This window comes from Barbatula barbatula, assembly GCF_947034865.1.
Source record: "Barbatula barbatula genome assembly, chromosome: 1".
Taxonomy (NCBI): Eukaryota; Metazoa; Chordata; class Actinopteri; order Cypriniformes; family Nemacheilidae; genus Barbatula; species Barbatula barbatula.
In genome coordinates this window covers 12,167,771-12,185,546 of record NC_136766.1, presented here as the reverse complement: position 1 = coordinate 12,185,546, position 17,776 = coordinate 12,167,771, and the positions used below count along the sequence as shown (strand labels likewise).

The 17,776-nt window shown below is 41.3% G+C and overlaps 1 protein-coding gene across 4 annotated transcripts in view; it reads left to right on the top strand.

Annotated features, from left to right (window-relative positions):
• Nucleotides 1–17,776, top strand: part of znf536 (zinc finger protein 536) — a 153,689-nt gene that overhangs the window by 101,354 nt on the left and 34,559 nt on the right. For all 4 annotated transcript variants that reach the window (XM_079468106.1, XM_079468107.1, XM_079468104.1 and 1 more), the window contains 2 exons: nt 9,059–9,217; nt 14,970–16,664. In XM_079468106.1, the coding sequence (XP_079324232.1) occupies nt 9,059–9,217; nt 14,970–16,664 (1,854 nt within the window). The remainder of the gene's footprint in view (nt 1–9,058; nt 9,218–14,969; nt 16,665–17,776) is intronic.

The window sequence follows — 17,776 nt, the reverse complement described above, 5'->3', positions numbered from 1 at the left end:
GTAATTTAACTTATATTTTGATATAGCTTTATACATTTAAGCTTCACCCATCACCCTTGACTCCTAGACAATTATTATATAAAGAAATTTGTTTGAGGTTCTACATCAACCTTATGTACTGTGATTTATAGAAAGGTTAACCTTGTAGCTAACGCTTTCGTGCTAATAGTAGCAGCAGCAGGCAGCCAGTACTATCTAGTTGTACTAGAGACGCTGCAATGACTTCTACCACATGACCTTCTACCACAGTCCTCACGGCCCCAGGAGCTAGTCCTAATGGAGCGAGTAAACTCTAAAAGCCAAACTTGAGCTCACTCACACATACGCATCAAGCTAATGATCAATTATTAATGTTCACAATCTCTAGCCTCAATGTCCCCATATGGGTGTAGACGACAAGCAATTATGTCATGCTTCTCGCTTTTCGGACCAAGCCGTGTGAAGCTATTTATAAATATATAAAAGATAGATCTTATTACGCGGAGTTATTGCCCTCTTATTTCAGATGTACAGATTCAGATTAATTTGTAATTAGTCTTGAGATTTTGAGCCTCTGTAGATAAAGGATTCGAAAGTCTATGCTTCATTTCCAGAAACACAGATCTTTAAAAAAAACTCCCAAATGCTGGTAGCTGGACTAAAATAGCGTAAGCCTAAATGATTGTGCGCGCAGACAAACACAGGCGCGTATGTCTGAATGCCCTGGCAACAGCGAGCTTGCCAGTAAATGAGTTTTGAAATAAACTGTTATTGTTTAGTTGTAAACATCGCATCCATGTAATGGAATCTAGGGTCGTGCTTAAGTGACAGCGTGTTGGTGGTATTGTACAAACACAGTCTTTTAAAGATGGAGTGTGGATGGGGAAAAAAGGAAAGGAGGAAAAAAACAAAAGGATAGGGCAGCAAGGCATCCGAAGCCCTTTTCGTTGTAACGCTGTGATTTAATTTTCAATATCCTGTCATGCAGCACTTTTCGTCGGGCTTAGGTTCACATTAATTTGCTCCAAATGTCAGATATCTCTCCTCAGATAAAACAGACAGAGAAATAAAGACATAAGGTTCCGTCTTTTCTGTGGCCTATACTCGAATGGTGTTATTCATATTAGGGGGGGAGGTCTATTAATAGTTGAGTCATCAGTGCAGCAATGTTCTGAAATGGCAAATTGTTTCTGTAGCTCCTCAATGGTGATTCTTGCTCTCTGTCAGTGACCTTCATAAGAAATGAACATTTGGTCTGTGGAGGAGATAGGAGCATGCTTTCTCACTGACATGTGTGAGAGGTGACGCACCGTCAACTGGATGGAATGGAGTTGTAGAAAGTCAACAGTGAAAGGATGATGAAGAAAAGAGAAAGAGAGGAGTTGCACAAAACCTGGCACCCGTAGGATTGCATTAATATCTCAATTGTCTTTCCTAGGCAGCAAAAGGATTAAACGAAGAGCAAATTGCCATTGCAGAAGAGATGTCAACAATGCCACAAACTGTTTTCAGGTTTGCAATCAAAAGCCAGCATTGTGATATAAACTCAAATATTTGTCATTAGATACTTTCAAGACAGAATTAACTTTTCTCAGTTGTGGGTTTGATTCCCAGGGAACCGACATACTGATAAAATTGTTTTACCTGGAATGTACTTTGGCATCTGCCAAATGCATACATTTTAATAAAAAAACGGTTTCATTTATTGTAGTTTTTTGTTTCCTATCAAATCGTATGAGATACATCTGAGACTGTTGATATTTAAATCAAACATAAATGAGATTTCTATTAAATCTCCTGTGCTATGAAGAGCGACCTCTGAGGAAATGTATTTCTGGACATAAATAAAAATAAAGCATACATGATAGAATCAGGTTTGGTTATATGGATGCTTGCCAGTACCGTTAATGCATAATACATCTTTATATTGAATCTCATATGATCTCTCATGTGATTTGATTGAGTTTCATGTGATTAGGCTGTTATCATCAGTCTTGTAGCATAGCCCATGTTTCAACAGTTCCTCATCCTGCCCGCGTGTTTGCAGATTTTTTTGTTTGTTCTAAAATGACTCTATCAAACTTCATTCAGACATCGCACCCAGATTAATGTGGGTTAAATAAATGATGTCCAATGCTATTTTTGATGGATGATGTAACCTTGAGGGGGAGGGACAGTTTTAAAGCATCTCTGTCCAGCTCTCAGCGTCTTGAAATGTATTCTGATGGAGTTGCTCAGTCATGAGACTCTCTCGTGTTAAGGCGGCATGATAAATCTTTTTATTTCATTTTCCAAGACAGTGGACAAGTGCATATAAGAGTAAAACTGAGGATGTCCTTGACCACGCGATTTATAGTCCGTGTGGCTGAGACACAAAAAGCCATGTTTTACAGTTCCTGGCGGGAAGGTTTTTGGTGAGGGCGATATGTAAAGATGCATGTAATTCATCATCTTCACATTATAGTGTCAGCCTTTGTGATTGTGTAGTTTGGTAATGTCGCTATTGATCAGACCATCCATATGGTAATTTCCCTAATATCTTCAAGTACATCAGTATTGTTTTAATTCTCATTAATGAAAGCAATAGAGGAATGGCTTTTCAAAGCGTATGGCTTTAGAGGGATGCTAATGGTTTTAGAAGGTGCTGTAAAGGGATGTGTAAGTCAGCTTTATGATTGCCTGGTGTACTTGTTGTTGATTTGGTCGGGTGGAAAAATGAATAGGAAATCAATGTCAGGCGAGGATATTTTTTTCTACCCTGAAAGACTTTTAAAGGTACAGTGCTGTTACTAACTAATTTGTGATATCAATTCTTTCTTTCTTTCTTTCTTTAAAATGTTTTTCATTGTGTAACCACAACATATTTCTGTACTGGCAGCATCCACACAGCCTTCACTAATGATAATGCTGCCCATTTACAAAAAAGTGGGCGTTCAATGAATATTTACCACCTTTAACAGCAGCCAGCCTTACTGAAGTGAGGGTTGTAATAAGATGCCTACCCTCGGGGGCATCGCAAGCTCACCAAGGCTTTCAGATCATAGCAGAACGTCTCCTCTCATGCGTCAGGCCAGCAGTGGTCATGTCGGCCCCTCTTCCATCCCCTGCCTGCTGTGATCACCTTGCAGAATAATAAAGTTAGTGAGACCTCACTGCCTTCTCATCGGCCCGGGTTTCACTTTCTTTTCAGTGCATATTTATTAATTTATTTATCTTCATTTTCATTTCTTTTTTTCCCCTTTTTTTAATTTGCTGCTCTTTGAAGCCTGAAAGCAACTCGAAAGGAGCAAACAAAGATGGGCGAGTGCCAGGCGCAAACTTATGGCACCATTCCTGTTCCCTCAGCTCGATAGAGGCATAGCCTTTAAAGAGGGAGAGGCGCACCTTCTGTCACTGATGGAGGTAGAGAGAGAGAGAGAGAGAAGGGGGGTGATCTCCAGTCAAGAGTGCTGTCAATGTGGTTCATTTGCACAATTCTGCCACTTTCACCTCCCTGACCTCCTGAGACCTTGTATGTTGTTGTGTCGGTGCGTGAAGCCTGGCGTTTATACAGGGTACATTTTATGGATCCCGAGACTCTGCGATCAAATTTCAGTTGCAACAGAGCCGTGCATGACTGGCTGTGATTCTAGCGTCATGCTGAAATTCTCGTGCTTTATGTCACCCACTATGCTATCAAACTATTGATGTTATAGGTTGAGGGGGCTAAATTAAGCCCGCTAAATCAAGAAAGATGTTTAACTTCTTGCAGTAAGACAGCGAATACCTTAAGCTCATTTTCATCTGAACCCCTCTGCCAGCAGGCAAAACAAATGTGCTTTAAAAAAGAGAGGGAGAGAAAAAGCGATAGAAAGAACGAGAGAAATGCGGCATTCTGTTCACAAAGCAGAAAAAGGACAATCTTTCCTCCTCCTCCTGTAATCCTACTTTCACTCAGGCTGCCGCTAATAAATATAAATGTTTGTGATTAGCATCACGGCGGCACAGGTGCATGTTTGTTGCGAGGAGAGGCATGTTCATTAATTTTCAGCGATGAAAAGTGCACTGCGCCATAAACACAGAGTCCAAAAACGCATGGGCTGATAAATGAACGCACAGATTGTTAATGTACCATTGTATGGCTGAGTCTCCACAAGCTTTAAAAAAAACACGGGGCCTTCTTGCCAAATCAGTACTAGCTGGAGGTAATGTGCTTGCGGCCCCCTTTTTCATGGTCTAGATTACAGGGAATGGAGCTTAAAACTGCGTTTTGTGTGCCTGAGTGTGCGTGTGTGAATATACTTACACGTAGGATATAAGGATTATATAAACAACATGGCTTCCCCCCATACTTTCCCCCCAATCCTTCAATGCCACATGACCAGTAATTTAGTTTTTTCAGACTGATATGTACCATAGAGTTTAGCTCTTGACTGTGTAGATTGCCAGTTGGATGAATAGATGTCAGGTTAAGCAAACTAATTCTAGGGTATCGGTGCTAATTTTAATCTAGAAAAGATGCTAAATAATATAATGTATGATATGAGAAAATGAGAACAGATATCATATGAGAGCAAGACTGTTCATGTTTAAATACAACAATGCTTTAAATATTCAGCAAAAAATACTGCTTTCCTGCAGACCAGGAAAAAAAGATCTTGAAAATGGGTTGTTTCTCAGTCACAGCAAAAATGTTTTATTAGGGGACCGCTGAACACCTGCCTTAAAATGTCGTTTCAACATCTCCCGAATGCCATTTTGCTTAATTGACTTGGAAATGGCCCAAATGTATTGCTGAATGCAGTCTAATTAATATTAATAATAAATGCCATTATTAACATCAAAGAACATCTGGTGCCCCTGTTTACCCACATGCCTTATATGTAGCACATTTTGCGGCTGTTTCATCTCACAAACAGAAAGGGGGTAAACACTTTTTGAATTTAGTATTTATTTCTTTATTTAAATTCTAGTTTGCATCCACAAATTTATTACCTCATTGACACGCAGGTCATCGCGCACCGTCTGTACGCAAGAGAGCTCGCAAGAGTGAATCTCACAAACGCTTTGACAGATTTTTTTTTGCGGGCAGGACTCAGTTGTGGTGGTACCACGGAGGGTTTCGGGTCCCTGGTGTGCCTCTAAAAAAATAAATAAATAACTGCTTGTGCGAGCATCTGTGCCAGGGGGCTGCATTAGGAGTTTTAGCCACCATAAATCAGCAGGCTAAATAACTTTAATCTAAAATTTCATTAAGTAGTCCTTGTCAGGTAGTAAAAGGAGGGGATAATGCAGTGGTGTTTAATGATAATTGGTGTTTGGTTAATAAATTCTGCGAGTTCCGATTACTTTCTAGCAGTCGGAGGAATGCTAGCCTCAGCAGTGTAACTAAACCTCAAATTGATTAACTCGCCTGAACCAGACTGTTCACAAAGATGGCACGGGTCCAAATCAAAAAAGAGAGAGTGCAGCACGCGCATCAGCCGGATGGTGTTGTGTTGCTCCAGCGTAAGAAAATCAGTTCCCCCCGGGCGCATTTTTAAAAGCCTAATGCCTTTCAAATGATGTCATCACATTTTACCTCTTCTCTCTCTCTCTCTCTCTCTCTCTCTCTCTCTCTCTCTCTCTCTCTCTGCCTCTCTGCTTTTACTATCTAAATCCAAATGTTTCTCTCACATTTTCCTCGGGTGCTACAGAGGCAGGGAGGTCAATGACTGAGTGTGACACGTGACACATTATTCTAATGGATACGGGAGACATCTTGTTTTTATGATTGCATCTTTTTTTCTCTGAAAGTGATATGAGAGTAATCAGAACCACAGACTGATTTAGAGTGAAAGTGTGATTGTGAGCGATCCATTAAAGGTGTGTGTGTGTGTGTGTGTGGGGGAAGGGGGTTTGTTTCATAGTGGGTTTTTGTTGTTGTTGTTTTTATTAGTGGGAAAAGGGTGTGGTCCATCTGTGGAGATTTGAGAGGCTGAAGACACACACATACACGAACAAATACTGACATAAAGAACATTAAATCTTATTTCGCTGTGACAATACATATTATACATGCACTTTAACTCTCATATATACACAGCTTACCAGCTTCCATAAGCATGTGTAAGTGTGTTTGAAAGAGAAATAGAGAGAGAAAGCTGACGACAGGGTGAGCGACACACCTCCCAGATGGCTTTTCCCAATGGTCTCTAGTCCGGTTCCAGTCTATTGTTCTGGCTTGTTCTGCAATACCGGTCCTGTAGAACTTTCCTCTTGCCCTTTACGTACATGTGCTATTAACTGCAGCATTAAGGTACGTGTTCCTTTAACTAACTGGATGGACAATAAGACTGATATTGATATATTGTGTCACGCGTTTGGAGATGCTCTTTATTATTGGTTACGGCAGCAAAAATCTCATAAGCGAATCCAGTGGTCGATGAAATATTTATGGAGATGGAGATGATTGATACCAGCGTAGTCACAACAAGCAAGCTAATCATAAATTACAGAAGTAACTTCATTATCCCATGTCTAATTAGTCAGACTGTAAACATCTATAAAAGAATACTGTAGCATTTGATAATGTTTTGGAGCATTGTCTGCGAGCCGGACTAAAGAGTTATTGTTTTCAAGCTTAACTGGATAATAAATGAAGGCCGCGGCTCGTTCGTGACAATAATTTTAATCTTGTGTCTCTTACACATTTTTCTTTTGCATAAAAAAGGGCCGAGAAATGGAAAATCAATATGCAGAAAATAGTTATAGGTGGCGGGTTATCGAGAATCTCTCTGTTCCAGACACCCTGGGCTGAGAGATGATGCGTAATATATGGGGTGACCTTCAAATGTCATAAATGTGTTGTGCAATAAACTGTCAATATTTGTGGTTATTTGGTGCAGGATGACTTTTACAGTAATTGGAACAGCCGTATTAAAAGCTGGGGAGCAGTCAGCTGATTAAAGACAGCCCTGCTGGCCTGCGTGTGTGTGTGTGTGTGTGTGTGTGTGTGGAGACAGGGGGGGGAGATAAAAGAACAGTATTACCTGTTATGGCCTTGTATGGCTATGTATCTGTCTTCATGATGTTCCTGTACTGTCTGTAGTTACATGACAGATGATTAAGATTCCCTTATGAAAAATTAACAGTTGTTTAACTATAAAAACTGTATATATATATATATATATATATATATATATATATATATACTATAATAACATGATATTTGTTGTTATACCTGAACTATGGTAATACAAATGGTAATCAATCCACCAAAATCCGTTCTTATTTACTTTAATTAATCTACTACAATAAACGTGTCCTACGATTTCATAAGACTTATGATTGACATTCAGTTTATTACAAAATGTGTATGAGTGCTTTTTTTGTAGGTGTTTGCAGATGTGGGACAACAACACTGTGTTTTCTCTTCAACAAAAGCCTCTAAAATTTGCTAGTATAGGAGTAACATTGTAAGTGTCTGTGTACCAGGCGAAAGTGGGTCAGAGTGTTTGTATAGTTGCGAGTATATGTTTGGGTCAGAAAATGGGGCACACATCACAATGTAATACTGGTAGGCAAAACGGATGCAGCAAATTGCAGGGAAGCGATCAGTCACAAGAGAGACCGAGATGCTGACTCAACTCTTCCTTTTTTAACTTCTCAAATCTCATTCGATTCTTAAAAAGAGGGTAGGGAAAGTGGTGAAAAAAGCAGCAAAAGAAAGAGAGATTTCTAGTACAAAAGCTTTTGATTGGATGCTAAAGTGGGTTGAACCACTGAGACCATATCTGCGTCCGAAATTACATACTATGACAGTACGCACTGATTTAAATGAAGTACCTCCCTATCGACTGTTGAAACAGCACGTGTTGGGGCAGTATGAATACATTTCGGACGTACTGCATCCGCCATGTTTTATTGTCATGTGACCTGTATGCTCTTTGACCTATGATGTATTAACATCAACCTGTACCTAGACATCGGTACAAACATAATTTATTCACGAGAAATTGAGTAATCTGTACTTACATTTAAATTCACCTGCTTTGAAGTTTTCTGCTATATTTATTTGATTACATTTTTAAATTTGACCGTTGCTCAGCTCCCGTTGCATCATGGGATAGAGAAGTGTCCATCTGTAGACGCTGGAGACCATCAGGGTATTTCTCGCCTACTGTTTTTGCATACTGAGATTTCGGATGCACGGCATGGCTCTCCTTTTACTCACACGCACCATATCGTGTAGGCACTAAAATAAAAATGCATATAAACCCTTTCTCGCACTGTGGCCGGTCATGTGCTTTAAGGTGTACAAAGTATGTTGACAAAAACGTTTGTGTTTTTAGGGTCAGAGCTTATGTATATGAAGAAAGTGGGTTGACACTTTTATTTTTAAATCCAATAGGTGATTATTCTCGTATTAAGAACCACAAGTGTTGATTTCAACATTCAATAAATGTGTTTAGTTGATCTGTGAATGAATGTTACTTGTGAACCTGACCTGGTCTTATATCGCTTCATAACTTCACTGGAGTGTCAGACACTTCACACGATATGATAACCTCCATAACTCACCATGGTGTAACACTGCTGACATTTCACATATAAGCAAAGTGACTAATTATCTTAAGTGTGGACTTGTTGACACTCTTAGACATTATTGGTGAGACGGTTGCTCAATCAGAGCGAGCCCATCGTTATCACCGTTTCCCATCAAGCTCCCCGTCGACGTCAACTGTCAAAACCAGGGCGCCACGGTGAAGCGAAGACCCTTTTGCTGAGATGGCTGATTTTTTTCCTGTATTCTTCATTTCAACACAGTCTGCCATATGCTTCCCACTAAATATGATGAGAGACTAGATAAAATGTTGGGATGTGAGTGTACACAGGTGGGGGGTCGGGTTGTGATATCTGTAAAGAATGTCAGCGTTCTGTCGGGTTGTGAAGGGCGTGAGGGAGGAGGGGTTGCACGTGAACTCATTGATGTGTTTGACTTAGCATGGCGTTAGCAGATTTGGGTGGCAAAAGCTCAAAGAATGGAGAAACAAAACATCTGACGTGTGGTTGGTTCGAAGTGAACCTGAAAGTCTTTCTCTGTTTTTCTGTTTCATAGATGTTGGGGAGGAGATGCCAAAGCCTGTGAGTGCTGTCCAGCCCCCCACTACCCAGCACCGGGAGAGGAGCGTGGGCTCCAGCATGAAGGACTGCCCCTACTGTGGCAAATCATTTCGCACCTCCCACCATCTGAAGGTTCATCTAAGAATACACACAGGTGAGAGAGTTTTTTCAATTTGAAATGCAGGAACGTCACATCACAGAAGCTGTTAAATTTCTGTTATTTTAGTACATGTCTGAAGTTAAACTTGTCACTGCAGATTGTAACATTGTCAACACAGCAATTAGTTAAAAACTTTACCATTACATTAACGCTAACAAATTCAAAGCATTTACAATATTTTCTTCACATGTCAGTAAAAGCACATATAGGCAAGGCAAGTTTATTTACAGTATATAGCACATTTCATAAAAAGGCAATTCAAAGTGCTGTACATAAAATGATTGACAAAGGAAAAAAAGGCATCTTTCAAAAGCAAATGATTTAAAATTACAAACACAACTTTACAATTTAAAGGACAATAAAACTTAAATAAAATTGATTTAAAAGTGAATATAACTCTCAGAGATAACGGCGTGAATTATTTTAGTTAAGCGTTAAAAGTATTTAGTCACATACACGATTTTACAGTGTTAATGATTCATGTTTTACGCAGCCCACTTTTGGGGAGTTTGAAAACTCAGAGTCCGTAAATGAACTTCAGGTACGTTAGAGAGGACGCCCCAGCCCAGCAGAGTAATGATGTGAACAGTGCTGGTCCAGTGGCTGTCAGGAGACCCTGCTGTTCCACCCAAGAGCAAGGCTGAGGCTCACTAGCAGGCACAGCTGGCCTAGTTAACATGCAGGATAAGCAGGAAAAGCACAAGGAGGTCACCTTACACTCAGCCTACTGCTGTCTCCGTGCATGAGTATACTAGCAATATTATACAACTATTTAATAAACAAACTATTTTGGATTATTTATTATGGATATTACATAATTTTTATTATTATTGTTATTTAAATGCCTTTTTGGATAAACCTAATCACCCTATACATTTCTTTCTGAATACATTACACCAGTCAAATGAATTGTTAAGGGTCAGATGAGGTAGAAATCCATCCCTACGGTAAAAACTCTACCTTTATCATTCCTTTAAAAAGGACAGACTAAAATAGAAGCAGCATTCTATATTGAGCCAATCCCTCTTCTTTCCATAACTGTAAATGGAATCACTTGAGCTCAGGAAATCAATGGTTGTTATTTTTTGGTATGTGCTTACAAGAAAGAGCAAAGACCACCCAGATGGTGTTTGTCCCACTTAATAAGAAGCACATAGCTGCTCTATTCTGGAGCATTAAGGCTGATTATAAGGCACGTCTGACAACGGCTAATATTTAAGTGTCCCAGACGGCAGTATTTTCATGTTCTCTCTCGGCTGAAGCACAGGAAATAGTATTACTTTTCGATACAGAACTGTACTGTAGGGCCTGAAGAACACGTTTGTTATTGTCTATTATGCACTGTGAAGCAGTTGGAAAGAGTACTACTCTGAGTTACTTGACAATGACAAACCCTCAAAACCATACGTAGCGCATTGCTACCGGCTGCACTTAGGAGTGTCGAATGTTCATGTAATGACAGGCAGTCACAGTGAAGTGTTTAACTTTGCTTCTCTTAGGCTTCTTTAAACAGAGAGGTTAAGGCTTCGGGCAAGCCGGCTGTATCCTTCTAGCAGGAGAGCAGCGGATGGATTGGAGAAATATGTTTCTAGCTGAGGGAGGTTGAGTTATGCCTGCTCAGGGCAGGGGGTAAGGGTCCCCAGTAGGGCCATAATTCAGCCGAGAGGAAACAGAGGCCCTCGTCCCAAGCCTCCGTTAACTCACTCACTCACTGCGCTGACTGGGAAGGGCCCACGTGTGTGTGGCTCGGCTCGAGTGCCTTTACACACAACCGCTTTACTTTCTGTCGATGCAGCAATTTACACAAGCCCTGATGTACTTGCAAGATGTGTGACTCTTTGCTGATCGGTTATAGGTTTGTCATAAAGATTCTGGCCTGACAGACGTAAGAGAAACGGCGCGGGACTCGGTCAAGCTCTGCTGAAATAATTTACAGGAACAACAGGCATGCACCATGCCGCAGAGTCACTGCCCTCCCTTCCAATCAGGCTGAAACTATGCTGTTGACATTAAACAAATATCCTGCCTTGATTTAAAGCAATCAGAGTCGTGGATGACACAAAGCGGGCTTCAATCCCGATGCCGCCCCGCCGTCACAATGCCGTTGCTTACTGAAGAGGCCAGGGCATTGTGCGACACAATTTTAGATTAATGACTCTCTAACGTTGGCTTGAAAGGAATGAAGTGAATTTAAATTTCTCCAAAAGTTAAAGAGCTAATGTTACAGTATTAATTTCCTCTCCAACAGTGAGCGGGAAAATATCCATTAGTGAAATTAAGCACAGTTTTCTAGGTAGCTAACATTGTGCAGCGTATAGTGTGAGGCCACAGCTAATGAACACTGCAGTGGGTGATATTTCATTATACAAATTAATGCTCACATTTTAATGGGAAAGTCACATAATGAATCTAGGCTTCAGTGACAGCAATTAGAGACACAGATTGTCCCCTTCTGGACAAGGCAGTATTTAGCAGTAAGCAGCTGTAGATAAAAAATAAAAAGGTCCTTGCTCCTGACAATGGCTACGCATAACTTGAGGGCATCGGAGAACCAACATGCCAGACGAATCACCTTTATTTAAAGGCAGACAGGCAAAGGGCGTGCGAGTTCACCTTGGACATCGAGAGCTATTACGTATCTCTTGTGAGGCTTGGGTATGAAGCAAGGAGACCTGACTCGCACGGCCGGGTGGAGGTTTATGGTTGTATCGAACAGCGTTTTGAGGCTTTACTTTGAAGAGGGAGAGAGGGAGCGATTACACACCTCTGTGGCCTCTTGCTACTGTTCCAAACCATAAGCAATGTAAATTACAAAGGTCACTCTGCAGGCTCCCGGAGGGAAATCTGACAGTATCGCCTGCAATCTAAGATGGCCGTTTTTGCCAGATGCATGACTTTCAGTTGTTTGTGTGTTATTTACTTTTGTTTTCATTCCCTCTCGAGATGCTTATTTGCTTATTGCATGGTGAGTTAGTTCTCTGAAAGTCTTTAAAATGAATGAAAGGATTGAAGTAATGGTCCATACAGTAAAGGGTAATTTCAAATGTAAATAGAACTTGTGGGTACTGCGTGGAGGGCCTGAGAACTCAAACACCTTGACATTCTTGTTTCTACATTTGGAGTAGATAAAACATGGCTTAAGAAGGAAAAAACACATCTATTTTTCCAGGGCAGTCAATCTTTCTCTTTCCCTTTCTATCCCCCCGTGGTATGCAGGGTGTCTTTTCGCCGCTCTGTAAAGCCATATGGAAATTCATCTTATAGTATGTCATATCTATTAACTTTTTTAATTGCCCTTCTGTAAGGGCTGTGGGTGTTTACTCTAAACTGTTGCTATGGAGTCATGACAAATCGCCCAAATCCATATGAAATCAGTTTGCGCCAAACTTCCTTAAGTAGAGAGACTGAAAGCACTCTTTTAGAATTTAACTTGCAGAATGATAATGGATACGTACTGCTCACGAGAGGCCCCTGTAATTTATATAAAGCCTGTCATGCTATACCAGATGGCAATTTGATATGTATTTTTTCCTTCCTGTTTTTATTAACACAGTTTATCAGCAAAAGGCATTGGAAGCTTTGGAAAGTTTTTTTGAGTTTGGCAAGCTCTCATTTTAAATTATGAAAAATAATAATCTCTTTACCTCTCTGCCTTGGCGATCCATTTTGTTTCCCCGAGGTTGTGTTGTTTGTGTGGATATCAATTAAAAGTGGATTAACGGGTACATAATGACCTTTAGCAGTAAATTGTGTGTAATGTTGCAAGGCAGGATACAGTATATTCCCCAGATGTCACACGTGCCCCTGACGTATGATGGAGCAGATGTCTTACTGAGCCCAAATGGTGCACAAAGAACACGCCACACGCACAGAGACTTACACAGGCACTTGAACGCACACTTGCTATAAACACATAACCAGTGTATACTGTATATAATGATGTTTATTATACTCATAACATCGTATAGGTTATTAACATAATATGTGACCTAATGTTGTTTTGGACTGGAATCATTTTGATTTTATAAGTATTTTCATAAGCAGATGCTCAATATGGAGTGGAGAAAAGCAGATCGCTCTAATTGTACTCTAATTTTGGGTACTGAATATCATTCCTTCCAGTTAAAGGAACTGAAAATGATCATTTGCATCAAGGACGTTTCCTTATTGAATCACATCAAGCCTCTGTTATCCTGCTCAGAGGATAAGCACTTATTGGGTTAAAAGCTCATCTTGCATGATGTCTTTTGAATATACGCTTCAATCGCTGTTTAAGAGAACAAAAGACGGGACCCATCACTGTTTATCTTTTACTCTCTTTTTCCTCTGCCCTTCACTGTATGTCCCTTCGTATGTACCTGTCTTATCAATACTTTATCGAGTTTATGTTTGTGATACTTAATTTAGGAAGCTGTGCAGTGGGTCTGCAGATCTTCCATTCTTTTTCTGGAATGGCGCCCTCCAAATAATGATAAATTACTTGAGCACTATGCCATTTGCTAATTATATCCATGATTTACTACAGAGCCAGACTTAAATCATTCAATTCAGTCTTGCGTAACAATGCAACATTTTTTCTGGGTTAAAAAATGTTTTCCATGTGTACAATCTAAGCGTTTATTGCCGCACACACACACACATTGACAAACATGCTTTTATATTCATTTTCCCATATCTCTCCCTCTTTTTCCACCTCCTGCTAGATCATTTAATTCCTGAAACATTACAGGGTCTCAGAAATCAACCCTTGCATTTTATTTATTGCTTATTGATATTATAAATCTAGCTTTCATTGCAAGCCTATTATAATTGTTGTCAGGAGGCTTTTTATATATCGATATTGATTGGATCATGCAAATGCAATTTAGGCTCTTTCTCTCATTAAACGTTGCTCCCATTTCACTTTTAACAAGAATTCTTGTGCATTTGCTTGTGTTTCTTAACTGCCTGCATGCTATCTTTACAGTACATTTCATGCTGGTTAGCATTTTGTAATCCACAGTGTGAGGTTGCCGTGTGAGGAATGCTCATGTGCACCACATATGGTGTGTTTATATCATTTAGACTATCTTCACTTTCAAACGAGGGCCTTTTATTGGGAGCATTTCAGGACGAGGGGTCACAGTTGTTCTCCAGTGGGAATAAAGAGCTTCTGTGGGGCTTGATTTATCCTCACCATGATAAACTGCGAATAGAGAATGTCCGCAGAACAGCTTCACCACCAAGGTGGAGAGGCCTGACAGTAGACAAGGCCAGGAGAGAGAGCCAGAAAGTGGGTGAGAGAGATACAGAGCTACAGAGAAAGGCAGAAGCACCACACGCCTGCAGTTCCCCATGTGAAGAAAGATTACATCCGGACAGTTTTGTTGTCAGTTGAAAATATGATCTCTGTAGTGGACTGAAGGCACCATATGGTGATATGTTTTTTTATGACACTGACATGAGTGATGGCTCACTCGTCGGATCTGGATTGAGCTGGATCGACCCGTATTGAAACCCCTCCCTTCTCTCAAAAAGGCTGATGGATTGATGTTTACTAAGTGATAAATGTAATAGAATGCAGCAGAATGTGAGATTTAGAGAGGCTTCACATAATCCCTGATGTGATTTCTGTCAAATATTTACATTTTGCTCTTCTTCTGACAGGTGGAACGTGCCAAAGGTTCCTGCTGAGTTTGTTGGCACCTATATTGTTGATGTTGTACTGACATTAACTTCTGTCTTCTCTCTGTCTCTATCACTCTAGGTGAAAAGCCCTACAGGTGCCCTCATTGTGACTATGCAGGCACTCAATCAGCTTCCCTTAAGTACCACCTGGAGCGCCATCACCGTGAGCGACAAAATGGAGGCGCTCCCTCTGCCAACCACCCTCCATCCTCTGAACACAAGGATGAACACAGCAAGAACAGCAGTGGGGTCTTTGCTCGTCCTGATGTCCTTCGTGGGGTCTTCAAGGGCATGATGCCGTCTGGTCTGGACTTCAGAGGGGGTCAAATGCTCCCACACCAGTGGGCTCCACCGGGAATGCTCTCTCCCAGAGAAAGAGACCGCGAAAGGGAACGTGATCGCCATGGACCAGGGGCAGAGCCCACCACAGAGAACTTGAAGAATCCTGAAGGACCAAACACTGCAGGAGACAGTCCTGCCAGCTTCTCAGACCTCAGCCGGGCCTACCAGAGTATGGTGGGAAATGGAGTCAACTTTCAGGGGTCTCTGCAAGCTTTCATGGACAGCTTCGTCCTCAACTCTATGAAGAAAGAGAAGGAAATGAGAGAGAATCAGCTGCATGGCCAGCACTTTAGCCAAGAGAGTACTGAGGCTAAGACCAAAAGAACCAATGAGGGGAACCAAGAGGAGAATTCCTCTGGTGATGCCAAGCCAGCTGTAGTTGGCCGCTCCCAATATGAGCCTCTGGATTTGTCAGTGAGACCTGATGCTGGGTCCCTCCCTGGAGCATCCATCACAATCCAGGACAATGTTGCCTGGCATGGCTGCCTCTTTTGCCCCTTCACCACTGCCTCTGTAGAGTTAATGGCCCTCCACCTGCAAGCCAACCACCTTGGTAAAGGCAAGTGTGGCCCAGGCAAAGATACCAAGGAACATCTCCTGGGTGAGCCATCTCATGTTGGCAAAGCAGCCAGCCTGGCTGCTCCACCAATAGGCCTTCTCCATCACCACGAGGGAGCCTCGTTCAGGGACAGAGAGACTGAGTCTGGGGATTTGAAGGGACAAGCAGGCTGGTCCAACCATCTGGAGCAGCCCCCGCATGGAGCCTCCATGGGAGCATTCTCCAGTGACTTCTATAAGCCCTTTGGCCCTGTATTTGATGGCTCTGCGAGAGGGCCTGTTGGATTCATGGACCAGCAGCAAATTCAGCACAATGATGTGGGTGGTCAGGGCCCTCTGGACGACTCATCTGACAAAGCATCATGCGGTGATATAGAGGCATCTGAGGAACGTGGCGGTCAGTCTGAGGAAGAAGAAATGGGTCGTGACAAATCATTGCATAACCCCATTGCCACAGAGCGACACATGCGTTCAGATGAAGAAGAGGAGGCAGATGAAGAAGAGGAGATGGAGATGGGATATGCAGAGGAAGAGGACCATGGATCCATACAATTGCTTCCTGAATCTCCACTGTCAGGGAACCACAGATGCAAGCAGTCCATGGGACCCCAATGCTCTGGTCTTTCTCCTCCTCAGCCTCCCACCCCTGAGAAGCAGTGGCAGCAGGCAGGTCTGGGTCTTCTCTCCCCTGGCGGTGGTCCTCCTGGCCTCGTAAAGCCTGATCAGGCCCACCTGGAGCACCAGATGAACATGCTTTCTGTCCTGCGGGCCTACAGTTCAGAGAACCTCGCAGCATTCAACGGAGGCCTAGGCAGCAGCTCCAATGGGGGAGGCAGCAGCACCAGCAGCAGCATGAAACGAAATGACCCCTCTGGTGAGCATGACAATATCAATCCTTGTTTTAGTGTCTTAAGTTAAAATCACACACTGTTATGCATGATATACTTTACATGTACACTGCATCCTCACTACAAAGATGCATCTTTTACAACTGCATTTTTGTCAGTGAATTACGCATTGAGACATTGATTCAGTGTCTACCTCATTGGTCAGAAATTCAGCAAATCAGAAACTCTCTAAAGGCACAATATTAGCTTTTAAGTGCGTTGAACCTTATTTCAGGCAAATTTAGACACCATCAGGATGACAGAGTAACATATTAATCTTTATAAAGTTTTCATTTTACAAGAGCTCCAGTCCCACCTTCTCTCCTTCCCTCCTCTTTCTTGGAATTGGGGTGTCTGCTTTTACACAGACTAAGAGCCAATGGTCTCTGTGTCATCTCTAGCACACAGAACTTAACTATCTTAGCTTTCATAAAGGCCTCTCCCAAAAGCCCATTACTTTATAAGAGCTCGGGATCTATGGCCTTGTGAAAAATGATCTGTCACCTTTCATGATTCTGCTAAGGTTACTGGTGCTCCTTGAGACTACTGTTTCACATTGCCCTTTCAGAAAATTTGGTGATATAAAGAAAAAAGTAACCGTGAATGGGGAAAAGAGAGTAAATCTGAAATAATTTTATTTCTAGTATTATTTGGCAGCCACAGTAAGAAATGAGTGGATCATATACATCATATATTCTCTTTCAAGATAGTAGTTTTTTCCATTAGACAATACATTTTGCTGAGGAAAATATTATGCATGTACAGTATCCTCCATTTTCCTCCTCTTAATATATTGTTCATTAGGAAGGAAACAAATTTTCATATGAAGAGTTGAGATAGACTTTTTTAGTTTGGTGCTTTACATTGGTGTTATTACTTCTAGTCTGCAAACACAGAGGAGCAAGGCAGACGTTTTTTAACGCTCCCAGTGAAACAATCTTACTGCAAATAGGTGTAGGATTAAACAAGGGGGGTTTAACTAGTACTGCAAGTATTTTACAACAGGTTTTGTTTTATTAAGCTATCTCATTCTAAGAAATCTTAAAACGCATTGTTTGTTTAATTTCGAATTATTGTTCATTCACAATATTTGCATCTG